The following is a 13,614-nucleotide window of genomic DNA, read 5'->3' as shown; positions in this document are numbered from 1 at the left end:
TTTCCAAATCAAGGGATCCGAAGCAATGCTCTGATTAGGGATGGATAAGTTGAATAGCCATAGGGATACAATCGACAGTAATTTGATTAGTCAAGAACCAGCTCATGTTCAAATGACGTCTGAGCCGGAAGGATGAATTCTAGGCTCTGATTGAGGATTGCGAGCATTCGCAACAAATTGAATCAACGGACTCAAAATGATAATGACAAGAGATGCCAATAAGATTATGAGACTTAAGATTAATCATAATGCAAGTAAGCAAGAATTTCAAGAGCAAAAAGGCTCTTGAGGATTTTTCGGAAGATCGAATGGTATTTTGAACACTTTTGTGAAATACTTGAATCAACTGGGGATGAGCGGATACTCGGTAAGTGCGAGAATTATCCGTAGGGGTATTCAGGTGACAAAGAACAGCAAGGCAGTAAGCTCAAAGGATTCTCAGAATAACAGAGAGAATTTTGGGGTATCTTGTAATAACAAGATCAACTGGGAAACATTGTATGAATGGCGAGTATACGTGGTTATCCATAGGAGTTTATCGATGAAAGGGAATTGCAAAAGCGATGAACACAAGTTCTCGGGTTATCAGCGGAGAGTATCTTCAGGGTCTTCACGTGCAGCAGATGATCATCAGTAATAAGGGGCTCTCCAGGTGAAAGTGATCACGAGATCCTAATGTTAGATTTAGAAAAATTAATTTAACCCGAATAGGAGAGAGATCAGAGTCCCAGAGTAAAGGTCGAGCAGTAAAAGATCCTAGTACCACCCAATGGCGACGTGGGCCCGTAAGACACACAGCCATGTTAGTAAAAAACTTTTCCAATGACTAGACTCGACTTCGGCAAAGGAGTTGGAAAGGGGGATTCCTACAGGCAGTTGGCTCTGATACCAACTTGTGACGCCCCTGATTTGACCGTACACTAATCATGCACGCAAATATGTACGATCAAGATCAGGGACTCACGGGAAGATATCACAACACAACTCTACAACATAAATAAGTCATACAAGCATCATAATACAAGCCAGGGGCCTCGAGGGCTCGAATACAAGTGCTCGATCATAGACGAGTCAGCGGAAGAAACAATATCTGAGTACAGACATAAGTTAAACAAGTTTGCCTTAAGAAGGCTAGCACAAAAGTAGCAACGATCGAAAAGGCAAGGCCTCCTGCCTGGGACCTCCTAACTACTCCTCGAAGCCGAACTCCATGTAGAATCATCCTCGGGATCTCTAGCTCCTGGACTCCAGCATCTGGTTGCGACAATCAGGTATAGAAAGGGGAAAAGAGGGAGAAAAGCAACCGTGAGTACTCATCCAAAGTACTCGCAAGCAAGGAGCTACACTACATATGCATGGGTATATGTGTAAAGGGTCATATCAGTGGACTGAACTGCAGAATGCCAGAATAAGAGGGGGAGAGCTAATCATGTCGAAGACTACGCTTCTGGCAGCCTCCATCTTGCAGCATGTAGAAGAGAGTAGATTGAAGTCCTCCAAGTAGCATCGTATAGCATAATCCTACCCGGCGATCCCCTCCTCGTCGCCCTGTTAGAGAGCGATCACCGGGTTATATCTGGCACTTGGAAGGGTGTGTTTTATTAAGTATCCAGTTCTAGTTGTCATAAGGTCAAGGTACAACTCCGGGTCGTCCTTTTACCGAGGGACACGGCTATTCGAATAGATAAACTTCCCTGCAGGGGTGCACCACATAACCCAACACGCTCGATCCCATTTGGCCGGACACACTTTTCTGGGTCATGCCCGGCCGCGGAAGATCAACACGTCGCAGCCCCACCTAGGCTCAACAGAGAGGTCAACACGCCGGTCTAAATCCTATGCGCGCAGGGGTCTGGGCCCATCGCCCATTGCACACCTGCACGTTGCGTACGCGGCCGGAAGCAGACCTAGCCTAGCAGGCGTTCCAGTCCAATCCGGCGCGCGCCGCTCCGTCGCTGACGTCAAGAAGAGCTTCGGCTGATACCACGACGTCGAGTGCCCATAACTGTTCCCGCGTAGTTGGTTAGTGCGTATAGACCAAATGGCCAGACTCAGATCAAATACCAAGATCTCGTTAAGCGTGTTAAGTATCCGCGAACGCCGACCAGGGCCAGACCCACCTCTCTCCTAGGTGGTCTCAACCTGCCCTGTCGCTCCGCCATAAAGTAACAGTCGGGGGCCGTCAGGAACCCAGGCCCACCTCTACCGGGATGGAGCCACCTGTCCTTTCAGCCCCCTCATCAGAATCACTTGCGGGTACTCAACGAGCCGACCCGACTTTAGTCCCCACATGTGTCATGTATATAAAGTATATAGCATATACCCGTGATCACCTCCCGAAGTGATCACGGCCCAGTAGTATAGCATGGCAGACGGACAAGAGTGTAGGGCCACTGATGGAACACTAGCATCCTATACTAAGCAGTAGAATAGCAGGTAGGGGTAACAACTGTAGCAACAATGACAGGCTATGCATCAGTATAGGATTAACCGAAAGCAGTAACATGCTACACTACTCTAATGCAAGCAGTATAGAGAAGAATAGGCGATATCTGATGATCAAGGGGGGGGCTTGCCTGGTTGCTCTGGCAAGTAGGAGGGGTCGTCAACACCGTAGTCGAACTAGGGGTCGCCGGCAGTCTCAGGGTCTACCGGAAAGAAGTAACGGAGGGGGAACACAATAAATAACAGAGCAATCAAATGTAACACAAAGCAAGACGCAGCAATACGTTGTGCTAGGGGTGGCCTAACACATGGATAGGTGATACCGGCGAAGGGGGGGAACTTCCGGGAAAGTATCCCCGGTGTTTCGCGTTTTCGGACAGATGAACCGGAGGGGAAAAGTTGCGTGTTTGCTATGCTAGGTATGTGTGGCAGACGAACGGGCTGTGTATCCGGATTCGTCTCGTCGTTCTGAGCAACTTTCATGTAGAAAGTATTTTTCATCTGAGCTACGGTTTATTTTATATGATTTTCTAAAGTTTTAAATCATTTTAGAATTTATTTAATTTATTTAATTCAACATTTTCTAAAGTTTTAAATCATGATGACGTCAGCATGACGTCAGCAGTCAACAGGGCGTTGACTGGGTCAAACTGACGTGCGGGACCCACCTGTCATTGACTGATTAATTAATTAACTAACAGTTTAATTAGTTTAGTTATTAGATTAGTTTAATTAATCAAAAATTAATTCGGTTAATTAATTCTTTAACTAATTAATTATTTTTAATATATTATTATTATTTATATATTTTTAATTCTTTTTTATTTTCGTTCTCAGGGGCGTGGGCCCCTTTTGTCATTGGCTCTGGGGGAGCCTAGCGGTTACGGGCGTGCGGGCGTGCGCCTGAGTCCACCCGGGAAGGGGGGCTACGGGCGCCTGGGCGGGCGCTCGCCCGCAGGGAGTGCGGCAGGGCGAGGCCAGTGGCCAGGGCGGCCGCGGTGGCCGGCCGGCGTGGGGAAAACGGAGTGCGGGACCGGCGACGAGCGGGACCGCGGGCGGTAGGGGAGCCGGGGCGCGGTGGCGCACCAGCAGCAAGGAGACGTCGCAGCGGCAACGGCAGCGCAGCGGCAAAAATAACTAAGCACGAGCAGTAGTAGCACAACGCAGCACATAGAGAGCAGCTAGCAGGGCATCAGCAAAGCAACAGGGCAGTAGCAGCAAGTAAGAGCAGCAGCGGCATCATGGGGGGAATATGGGAGGTGCTCACATCGAAGCTCGTGGAGCGCTCGACGAGGGCGAAGAAGCAGCGGTGGCGTCGGATCGACGACGATGACCGGTGGGGCAGAGAGGGGAGACGACGATGATCCGGCGAGGTAGGGGTCCCGAGCTTGATCCCGTGGGCGACGACGACGAAGAGGAGGTCGGAGTAGCAGATGGGCACGGTGGTGCGACGAATGGAGGACGGTGGCCGCGGCGGTTCACGACGGCGAGCGGCGGCCAGGCAAGGCGCTTGGGCGCGGGGATGAGCACGTGTGCGGGGTCGCGTGCGAGGCGTTGGAGCCGAGCGAGAGTCGAAGAAGAGGACCAGGGGCGCGGAGGCCCGAGGCGGTCGCCGACGGCCATGGGGATCGGGGCGAGGAGCTCCTCTCCTGTGTGCGTGTGTGTGTGTTGTGTGGTGGCGGCGGGTGAGCGAGACGAGGGGAGAGGTGGGGATCGTGCGGGGAAAGTTGGGTGATGGCTAGGGTTATAGGAGGGGTGGCTGGGCTGGGCTAACTTTAGTTAGGTGGCCCAAGTGGCCCATTAGGTTAGGTCCTCCGTTTCTTTTCTTTTACTTTCCCTTTTCTTTTCTTTTTTTGTTTATTTATTTCTCTAATATTTAGCCTATAGTTTAGGTACTAAATGATTTTAATAAATGTTGAAACTTTTCCCATAATTACTTTCCGATATTTTGGTGTTGCACAAAAAGTTCGAGGTTAAACGGAAATGTTTGAAATTAGGTTTATAATTAATGGTCACAATAAGTGATGTTTGGCCACTTTAAATTATTTCTAGGGGCAATTTAAAAATCCATTAAATGTTGGTCCTTACATGTTAATTACTTAGTGAATACTTGTAACTCATCGAACATTATTATTACGCCATTTGAAAACTTTAATTATTTGACTTTAATCTAAACTTGAATTTGAATCGGGTCAGGATCAAAGTGAGGTTTAGCAAATTTTTGTGATGACATGGTACCATTAGCGTGCGGTTACTGTAGCTAAATTATCCGGGCGTCACACAGTCCCACGGATCGATGACGTGGCATGGCACACGGGTCGATGACGTGGCAGAGGGGCATGGGCCAGGCCTATGCCGTAGGCATACCTCTGCCATAAATAGTATAATGTAAAATATAAAATAAAACTAAATAAACATATGCCGACGGCAAGGCCGTCGGCATAGCTGCGCACACGGAGGTGCAGTCCCACGGATCGATGACGTGGCAGAGGGGCATGGGCCAGGCCTATGCCGACGGCCGCCGTTACCTCCCGTCGGCGTAGTTTCAACGCCGTCAAACGGTCAGCGCTGACCGGGTAGGTGGGCCCGGGCTATGCCGACGGCCTTGCCTATGCCGACGGGCCCCGTAGGCGTATCTCGAACGGTCCCGACGGCCTCGTCTATGCCGATGGCCCCGTCGGCATAGATAGACATATGCCGACGGCTTTTCTACGCCTACGGCCTGTCCTAGGCCGTTGGGATAGGTCCATCTATGCCGACGCGGGCCGTCGGCATAGATGAGGCCATCGGCGTAAGCAGTTATTCTGGTAGTGGCAAGCCAAAGCCGTACTATTCCCGCTCCACCACATACCTAGTCGCGTCGCCGCCATTGATGTTGCATCCCCCGAACAGCCGCTGGACCATCACCGTACCGGCCAGATCACGCGAGGTGCCGATGCATATGTGACAGAAAATAATTACAGTAAACAATCAGGAGACGATGATAAACTACGATGATCAATATGCAATGCAACTATACACAATTTTTAGGTTAGAGATGTGCGCATATCATTTGATAATGAACTGTTTATACATTTATTTATCAACTAGCTCTTTGAGAAAAGGTTGTGTAGGTTCTTTGAGAAAAGATTGTACACCTGCACAAATAGCGCTGGGATTACAACACGAACATCGCTCGTACGTAAAACTCGCTCCTAGCGAGCTATAAGCCTTGCTATTGTCAGAACAGGATTGAAAAAACCAGTTCGATCGACGCTAACCAGGCCATTAGTTAAGTTACTCTAAGAAAATGCATATACTTGACACTCTTTGACAAAAATTTATTTTCCCAAGTGGCACCTGCATTCCTCTATAGCCAGAGGGCACCTGCATTCCTCAGCATTGGGACCAGCTCGCCGCTGAGATGCATGGACATGACTCTGTTTGTCCCGCCGACAAGCTTCCCGCCGATGAACACCACTGGAACAGACGGGCCTTTCCCGAGCATCTTGAGGAGAGCTCTCTCCATCTCCTTTCCCCTTGGGTCTTGGTCTAGCTCGTGCACCAGTGCATTGACACCCAGGTCGCAGAAGAGCCGCGCCACGGTGTGGCACATGCAACAGGAACTCAGGGTGAAGATCACCACCGCTCGCTCCGACGCCAGCTTCATCACGCGGTCCATCTGCCTTCTAAATAAGTTCTTCTAATGGGTTATGTGTGTACGTGCACGGATCTCTGAGCGTGCTTTGCTTTGAGGTTTGAAGAGGACTTTGAAATGTGATGGAGCCTTGTGTAGCTCTAGCTAGTTGTTGTTGCCTTGTGTTGTGCCAAAGAGGAAACCTGGGTGGTTTGCTAGCACAGGGGTGGCTTCCTTTTATAGAGCTACAAAAGGGTGGTGCTTCTTTGATCTTTCTATGCACTAGCTAGGGTGTCCTTCATGCATGGGTTGGGTTGGAATATCCGGTGCAAGTAAGATCAGGAAGTGTTTGGAACAGACCAGTGTGATCTAGCAGCCATCTTTAACATTGCACAAAGAGCAATTTGGATTTTTCTAGAAAAAAATTAATGAAATCTCCAAGCTAGCATGTCTGGTATTGGCGCCATTGGTTTGTTCAAAAGCATATTGGTTGATATCCAAGAGGAGATGAGAATAGATAATGCACGGGTGGAGCCGTGTTCTGATCAACATGGACCCAAACACGCGACTGGAATAATCCGATCGATTTTCCAAGTGTTGACCTAGCTAGACGGAATCTCGTATATATGCCTATGGAGAGGTCCTGCTTTTGAAATCGAACTATCTATTGGCTGTTTGTTAAGCTTGCACGTACTACATGCAGGCAACTAATCTTCAGGAGAACTAATTAAGACTTGAAGGAGTGGTCAATCTTAATTGACTCATGCAACTATGGTAATGGGTGATAGAAGGCCACAGATTTAAGATTCACCAGTGCATCGAGTAGAAATCCGGAAAATAAGGAGGTCGGAATATGGACCTCATCATCGATAGTATACTATCTCAAAGCGCCCAAGCCAATGGGATGAAATTTCAGTACGAGAACAGATGAACAACTTGATTTTTGCTGGTTTTTACTTAACAAACTAGGTCACTCTGTTCTACTTATTTGCCCTTTTTCTCGGTGACTCATTTCTACTTAATTGAAAGGCATTGCTCCTGTCAGTTTCATGAAAGTATAGATGAACAGAAGCTTGCAATGGTGAAAACGTGTCAACCTGCGACAACAAGAACCGTATCGACAATGGCGTGGAATGTCGATATGGTACGGCCAATACTTTGCTTGTAAGGAAACCTCAGGCTCGCCTGGTTTCTGGTTAACCGGCGATGGGTCGCCACATGTTCAGAGAATAGCATCGTCGACAGAGCTCTCAATCTCTCATCACTCACACTGCCTTATCTGCAAGCACAGAATATGTCCTACTTGCCTGCTTTTTCTCTCAAGATTTAGCTGCTTGGGCTTTGAGAAACGCCCATCACCGTCATCGGCCTGGCCGTATCAGATATGAGGCGCCGCGACACCGACGACGGTGTCATCCTTGCTTTTTCTTTGACATCCTCACCGAATCGATCCTACTAAAAAGCTCTGCCGAAGCAAGGAAAGCACGGAGAGAGGGAGAGAGAGAGATGTTGCATGTGACACCACACAGTTGCTACATGTATGGTGGTACAAGCATCTGCAGAAAGTCAGATATACATTACCAGGGTGTTTTTCCAAAAAAAAAAAACTGCAGTTTTAACACATGACGCAAACATCACAGCACTTAAGAATGGAATATATGTCTTGATATAGATATCCTTTATCCTCTAGATTTGCCTTGATACTCTTCACCTGGAAAGAAAAGGCTAGTGTTATGTAGTAGCAACCTCCACAGCTAGCTGCTCAAGGATCTTATGGTTCTTCGTCAATTCTTGGCTCCTCACCCTCTCAAGGGCTAGCCTTGGCTCCTGCAAGAAGAATGTGTAGTGCAGCTCTTCAGATGAATCTAGCATGCACCTCACATTGCCCAAAAAAGAGAAACTCTGAAGTTTACATGTGTGGCACGCTGACAGACAGACTGCATTTTATGTACACCTGATTATGTGAGAGATGTACTAGCAAATACTTTTGAAATGCAACTGGAGAGGTGTGGAAGCGCCTAGTGGTACATTTGAAGAGTACTGTGTGTACTTGATTCTGATTCTTTGGCAAATTGACATGTGGATCACAAAGACCTAACCTATGCCAGCCTTGAGGTGCCGACACCTATGAAGATCTTATTCCTTGGCTCTTTATTGTTTGATAAGCCTAGCTAGATTGTTGATTACCTGGCTGAAAACCTAACAACAACCAATATCATCAGATCCAAACATATCACAATCTTTGTTGAAGTAGTAATTTAGTACTGTCCAGCGATGAACTGTGATCTTTTGGTTTTCCGGTGACTGATAGCACGTGAATTATGCCCGAATTGTTGCTAAGTGTGCTGATTTACGTAGTTGCTAGTTTTACGTTGCATGGGTTGAATGGATATGAAGGTTAGGACGTGAGGAAGACAGCTGCGGAGGCAGCCAAATGAGGGGTGACCCGGCGTTTGAGAGGCCGGATTTGCAAGGTGCGGCTGTAGATGCTCTAACAACCTGGGCCTTGAGAGCCTTCCTAAAATCAAGCTCCTGATGAGACAGCGTGCGCTCCTCCTACGCAAGATCCAGCAAATGGATGATTTTGGTAGCCAGCGCAAACTGTAACCACAGGTTACCATAGTTTTAAATAGCGCGCTAAGCCTCTTAGCGGCGGACCTTTTCTAAATGCTATAGCGTGCTATAGCGAGCTATTTAAAATGTTTGTTCATTTGTTTGGATCAAAGTCTCTTAGCGCAAGACCTTCTGTGCTATAGCAGAGCTATAGCGGGCTATTTAAAACAGTGCAGGTTACTGATTGTCTCATTGCTCCATCTCCTGATTGCCTTCACAGTTCTAATGAGTTTAATGTGAAGATTTCAGAGAGCATAAGATCCCCTGACGCAGCCGAGGGGATCCCGCTCTGTCCACTGTCAGGACTATCTGCCGTGAATAGTGGCTCCGAATGACCGAATCGTCCAGAGGCACAAGATCGATTACCTAGTCAATGTGCAGCAAATAGTTGAACTGCAGCAGGGTAAGGTCTCAGAATCCCCGGGGAAACACAAGTCGCCAGAGATCAGGCTCGAGGAAGATGCCTGACGACCAGCTGCTGGAGTGAGTTTGTTAGGATCCATGGCCCAGATCCAAGCGTTGAGGCAAGCCCTTGTCCACCTCCGGACGAAGCAGCACCTCATCCACAAAACGGCGCAAGTTGTCTCCAGGTTGATGGCTTGATGCACACGCGGTGCGCGAATTCCTCCTCACCTGCACCTCCGCAGAGCTCAGGAATGAGATCCTCAGGGCCGATGGCTGTCTTGCGGAGGGCTTGAACTTGCAGTTACATCCTTGGTCTCGCACAAGGGGCGCCACGGCCATCACTGCTACATACAGGGTTAGGATCTGTATCGAGGGCCTACCCCGTCAGGCCATATCTCTTGAGACCTTGGCTGACCTATGCAAGGCTGGATCTCAAGCTATCATACAAATTTTAGTGGCATTCCTAAGAATAGTAGTTAAAAAAGGCACGCCTAGGCTCTAGGCGATAGCAAAACGCCTAGCGCTTAATTGCGCATTAGCTTATGTTTTGGGCAGAAAAGCAAGGCAGTGGCAAAACGTATAATTAGCTCCTAGCGCTTTTTAAAACTCTGCCTAAGATTAGACTGCCCACAGTGCTCTCCGACCCTTAAGCTCCCACTAGACATGGCTACACTCTCCAATCCGGAAGCTCTAACAGAAACATAATGAGGGCCAAGCACCAGTATCTTGACTAGAGATTCCATTGAAATCCAGATATGCATTGCCAAGATGTATAAACTGATGCAACAGAAGTCAACTAATACAAACTTATCACTGCACTGGACTGATTTGTTTTAATTAGTGTGGCATTAGTCTTAGAACATATCATAACTCACTTGTTTGAGCTTTCTAGTGCAGTCTCCAGGAGATGCTCGATCCTGTATTTCATCACAGGCTGCCCGGATCGCGTCCTCTTGAACATCTTCTCCCTAAGCTCCTTTCTCTTCGCTTCAGACTTCTCTCGCTCCTCCTTCTTTGCCTGTATCATCGCATCCCGCTCCTTCTTTGCCTTCTCGTCCTCTAGACGTTTCTTCTCGTACTCCACATTCAAGCTTTGTGAAGTACGCTTCTTCCTCTTATCATGTGGTTTTGGCACATCCGTTGTATCAGCACCTCCTTCCTACAAATGCGAATTGCATCAAGACACAAAAAACTATCTGTACACGTGTAGAACTAACAAGATACAATGTCAAGTTATGGCAAGTCTTGGCTGTGGCCTTGTCCCCTAAAAGCTATTCACATTTTCATTTTCAAAAATAAAGGAGTGCATAAGCCCATCACAACCTCCGCTGTCCACTTTGGTCAAATTATCACTTACAAGATAAAAAAGACTTGGTGGTTGGTACCGAGGAGAATTACCTCAAGGGTTGGAAATTGTGGAGGATAGTTTGACTGATTTTGGTGCTTCTTCGACTTCTTGTACTTGCTAATCACTTTAGCATTCCTGTAGAACTCCTTCTGCTTCTCTGTAAATGAGAGTAATGATTAATACCAAATCAGTTCTGCTGATGGAACATTACTGCAATACAAACCAGATGACAAAGCAGCACATATCATACAGGTATATGATTTGAAATGGTTAAAAAAAAATCTTTCACAAACAGGTCAAAATTATTTGGCAAGTACCAGAAACAGCTCTTTTATTAAGCAGCAACTACCAGTGCGAATTCAAACATGTTTAAGCACGCTATATGATTTCAGCTATCAGGTAACGGAAACTCATTTGAGTAATACGTTAGTTGCCAAATTGAACATGAGCAATTCTGATAGTAAATTTTCCATGAGAAATCTGTCCACAAGAACAAAAACTTAGCTGAGAATACTGTTCTAGTAAGGTTAATACATCTTCAAGTCTGAACGCCTTTTTCTTTCTCCAATTTCATCAATGTTTCGGAATCATGTAGTTGAACCCTGATGACCATCTTTCCCAGCGCCCTCAGATTACGATGAGCTTTCGTCAATTCATGATCAAACTGCGCTAAGTGAGAACATAGCTAACCAAGGGGACAACATGAGAAGATTTTGTTCCTATGCTCGAAGTCCTAAAACAACAAATTTACTCCTGTGTTTTAGTACGAAATTAGTAGTCCGCATTCAAATTTAATCAAAACCGTCAAGCATTTGGGGACAAGCAAGACAAAATCTTATCCAGCAATCCGGTAGAGGAAACAACTTGGCGAGAAATTATAGCAAAACATTACACGCAACAGACAGACAGACAGACAGGTCGCGTGTGGTTTCTGCACCCGCGTCAGGGCACGAAGGCAGCAGTTACTCACTGATGAGTGCCGGGTTGTAGCCGGTGCTCCTGGACTTGGCGTTGGCGAAGGCCGCGAGGGAGAGCGCCCCGCCGCTGCCTCCCAGCCGCTGCTCATTCCGCTTCTTCCCGTCCCACCTCCCCTTCCCCTTGTTGAACCCTCCTCCGCTGCTGCCCGCCGCCGTCGCGTCATCGCGTGGTGGCGGCCGTTTCATCGTGGGTGATAGTGGTGGTGGTGGTGGGCCGGTGGCTCGTGTGCTCCTTCAAACCCTAGGCGTTCGATCCAGGAACCCAACTGCCCAGGGGAAGAGGAAGAAGAAGAATTATCGTCTTTGGGCCGGCTAGTCTTTGGGCCGGCTACAGTTGCCTATCCGGCCCGGTATGCTTACTTCATTTATATATCCCTCAAATCCCTCAAAAAAAAATGTATCCCTCAAAACTGAAATGAAAAAAAAATGTATCCCTCAAAATTTCAGACTTTTACATGGAGATTGGCAAGGTCCTCCCTTTTATAGTGGGCAGAAGTGTGTATAAAGAAGAGTCCTGCTATGCAGACGATGCTTATAGTACTTCACATCCAGCCATCCACTCATAGAACAAAGTGCAGCACATCCATCTGATTTTCAATCGTGCATGTAATGTCGGTTGTGGAGCATGTGGTGTCTTTGGCGTGCCCCATATGCAGCGATGTGGTTGATTCATGGCACCATTCTTTGCTTGACTGTCAGATGGCTCAGAGTGTTTGAGCTTTAAAGGAAGATGACTCACTTCCGCCTCTATATGGAGATGAAACCACGAACCCCAAGCTTTGGATGTTCACGCTAAGTAGCACCCTTTCCCAAGAGCAATTTGTCGATGTACTTGTCACACTCTGGTCTATATGGTGGGCTAGGCAACGGGCTATTCGTGAGGAGTTTCAATCGTCACGCTCAACTCACATGTTTATAACAAGGTACCTTGATGAACTATGATCTCTACTACCGGAGAAGAAACATAGAGTTAAACATGGCCGGCCAGCGAAGCTGTCATGGACCCGCCCACGACAAGGACTTGCAAAAATTAATTTCGATGGGACTGTGGCCAAACTCTCAAATACTGGAGCTGTTGCAGTAGTTGCTAGAGATGAACAAAGATTGTTTCTGGGGGCATGGGCGGTTGTCATCTAAAGTATGGTCGGCCCTACAATGCTAGAGGTGTGTGCATGTCGTGAAGCTCTTGCTATGGCTGAGGATCTGCATTTAACAAAACTCTTTGTAGTGTCGGACTGCCAAGAATTGGTAAAAGAAACTAATCATGAATGCTTTACAAGGGGAGACTATTCTATGATCATGAGGGAAGTTCAAACATGGTGTCAGAATTTTCAGGTGTCCATCTTCAGACATGAATGGTGTGAAGCAAATGGAAATGCACATAACTTAGTTAGAGTTGCCACTTCCATGGGAATGGGCAGATATGTTTGGTTTGCAAATCCTCCAACCAATATTTGTATCTCTATTCTAGTTAATCAATAAAGCTTCACCATTACGCTAAAAAATGTATCCTAAAAAAAGTTTCTTTTATGTTTCTATTTGTGAATCTTCTTTTCTAAAAAAAAGTGATCTTCTTAAACGGAGTCGGTGGATGTTCACCCGTTCACGACACCTTCATCTCCAACCTCCCTCGGTTTCTAGTCTTCTCCTATTTCGTATTTTCCATACTGTATGAAGTTGGTAGTTGCGTGCTCACCTTAAAATAACATCGCTTAGAGCATCTACAGTCGAATACAACAAATCCGACGCTCAAATGCCCACGGACGCATTGCAAATCCTCAAATCCATATACATATTATTACATGCACGTAAAACTTAATCTAAAGCGGAGCCCGTCGGGCTCCGATGTGGCCATGTCTGGCGGCCGACTGTGCCCACCCAAATGTTACGCTGGTCGCTGGCGAGGTAGAGTAGGACATGGGACATGGACCGGCTCATGGGAATCGAGGCTCCGCTGTCTCCCATGCCTTACTCTTACTCGTCGGAGTCCGGAACCTTCACGGTGTCGGTGGACATGAGATCGATGATGGATACTTCATGGGAGGAGTCGGTGACGTCCACCACGATGCGGTTGCGGCGCCTAGGGTGGTCGTGCACCATACAGGACGCCAGAGAATGAGACTTCGCCTTGCCAACGTCCGTCGTCGCGAGGGCTACGGCCATTTCCTGTGCCCATTGCCTCGCATGTCGGGAACGCCGCGCCATATTTA

At 47.4% G+C, this 13,614-nt stretch overlaps 2 protein-coding genes across 2 annotated transcripts; both read right to left on the bottom strand.

The window, feature by feature from the left end:
- Window positions 1–5,696: 5,696 nt before the first annotated feature.
- Window positions 5,697–6,256, bottom strand: LOC123124469 (putative glutaredoxin-C14). Its single transcript, XM_044545084.1, has one exon. The coding sequence runs from the start codon at window positions 6,104–6,106 to the stop codon at window positions 5,795–5,797; it is 312 nt and encodes a 103-aa protein (XP_044401019.1). The 5' UTR covers window positions 6,107–6,256; the 3' UTR covers window positions 5,697–5,794.
- A 1,306-nt stretch (window positions 6,257–7,562) lies between these two features.
- On the bottom strand, window positions 7,563–11,697 carry LOC123119823 (rRNA-processing protein FYV7). Its single transcript, XM_044539757.1, has 4 exons — window positions 11,398–11,697; window positions 10,478–10,584; window positions 9,955–10,238; window positions 7,563–7,888 (listed from the first exon to the last, which is right to left on the bottom strand). The coding sequence occupies exons 1-4, from the start codon at window positions 11,588–11,590 to the stop codon at window positions 7,876–7,878; spliced, it is 597 nt and encodes a 198-aa protein (XP_044395692.1). The 5' UTR covers window positions 11,591–11,697; the 3' UTR covers window positions 7,563–7,875.
- Between the last annotated feature and the right edge of the window lie 1,917 nt (window positions 11,698–13,614).

The sequence above is a fragment of the Triticum aestivum genome, chromosome 5D, assembly GCF_018294505.1.
Source record: "Triticum aestivum cultivar Chinese Spring chromosome 5D, IWGSC CS RefSeq v2.1, whole genome shotgun sequence".
NCBI lineage: Eukaryota > Viridiplantae > Streptophyta > Magnoliopsida > Poales > Poaceae > Triticum > Triticum aestivum.
This window is presented reverse-complemented; position numbering and strand designations above follow the sequence as displayed.

Coding starts and splice junctions, on each gene's coding strand:
- LOC123124469 (XM_044545084.1), bottom strand. CDS start 6,106: ATGGACCGCGTGATGAAGCTGGCGTCGGAGCGAGCGGTGGTGATCTTC.
- LOC123119823 (XM_044539757.1), bottom strand. CDS start 11,590: ATGAAACGGCCGCCACCACGCGATGACGCGACGGCGGCGGGCAGCAGC. Junction 10,585..11,397: donor CTACAACCCGGCACTCATCA/GTGAGTAACTGC, acceptor TCTCATTTACAG/AGAAGCAGAAGGAGTTCTAC. Junction 10,239..10,477: donor CACAATTTCCAACCCTTGAG/GTAATTCTCCTC, acceptor TCGCATTTGTAG/GAAGGAGGTGCTGATACAAC.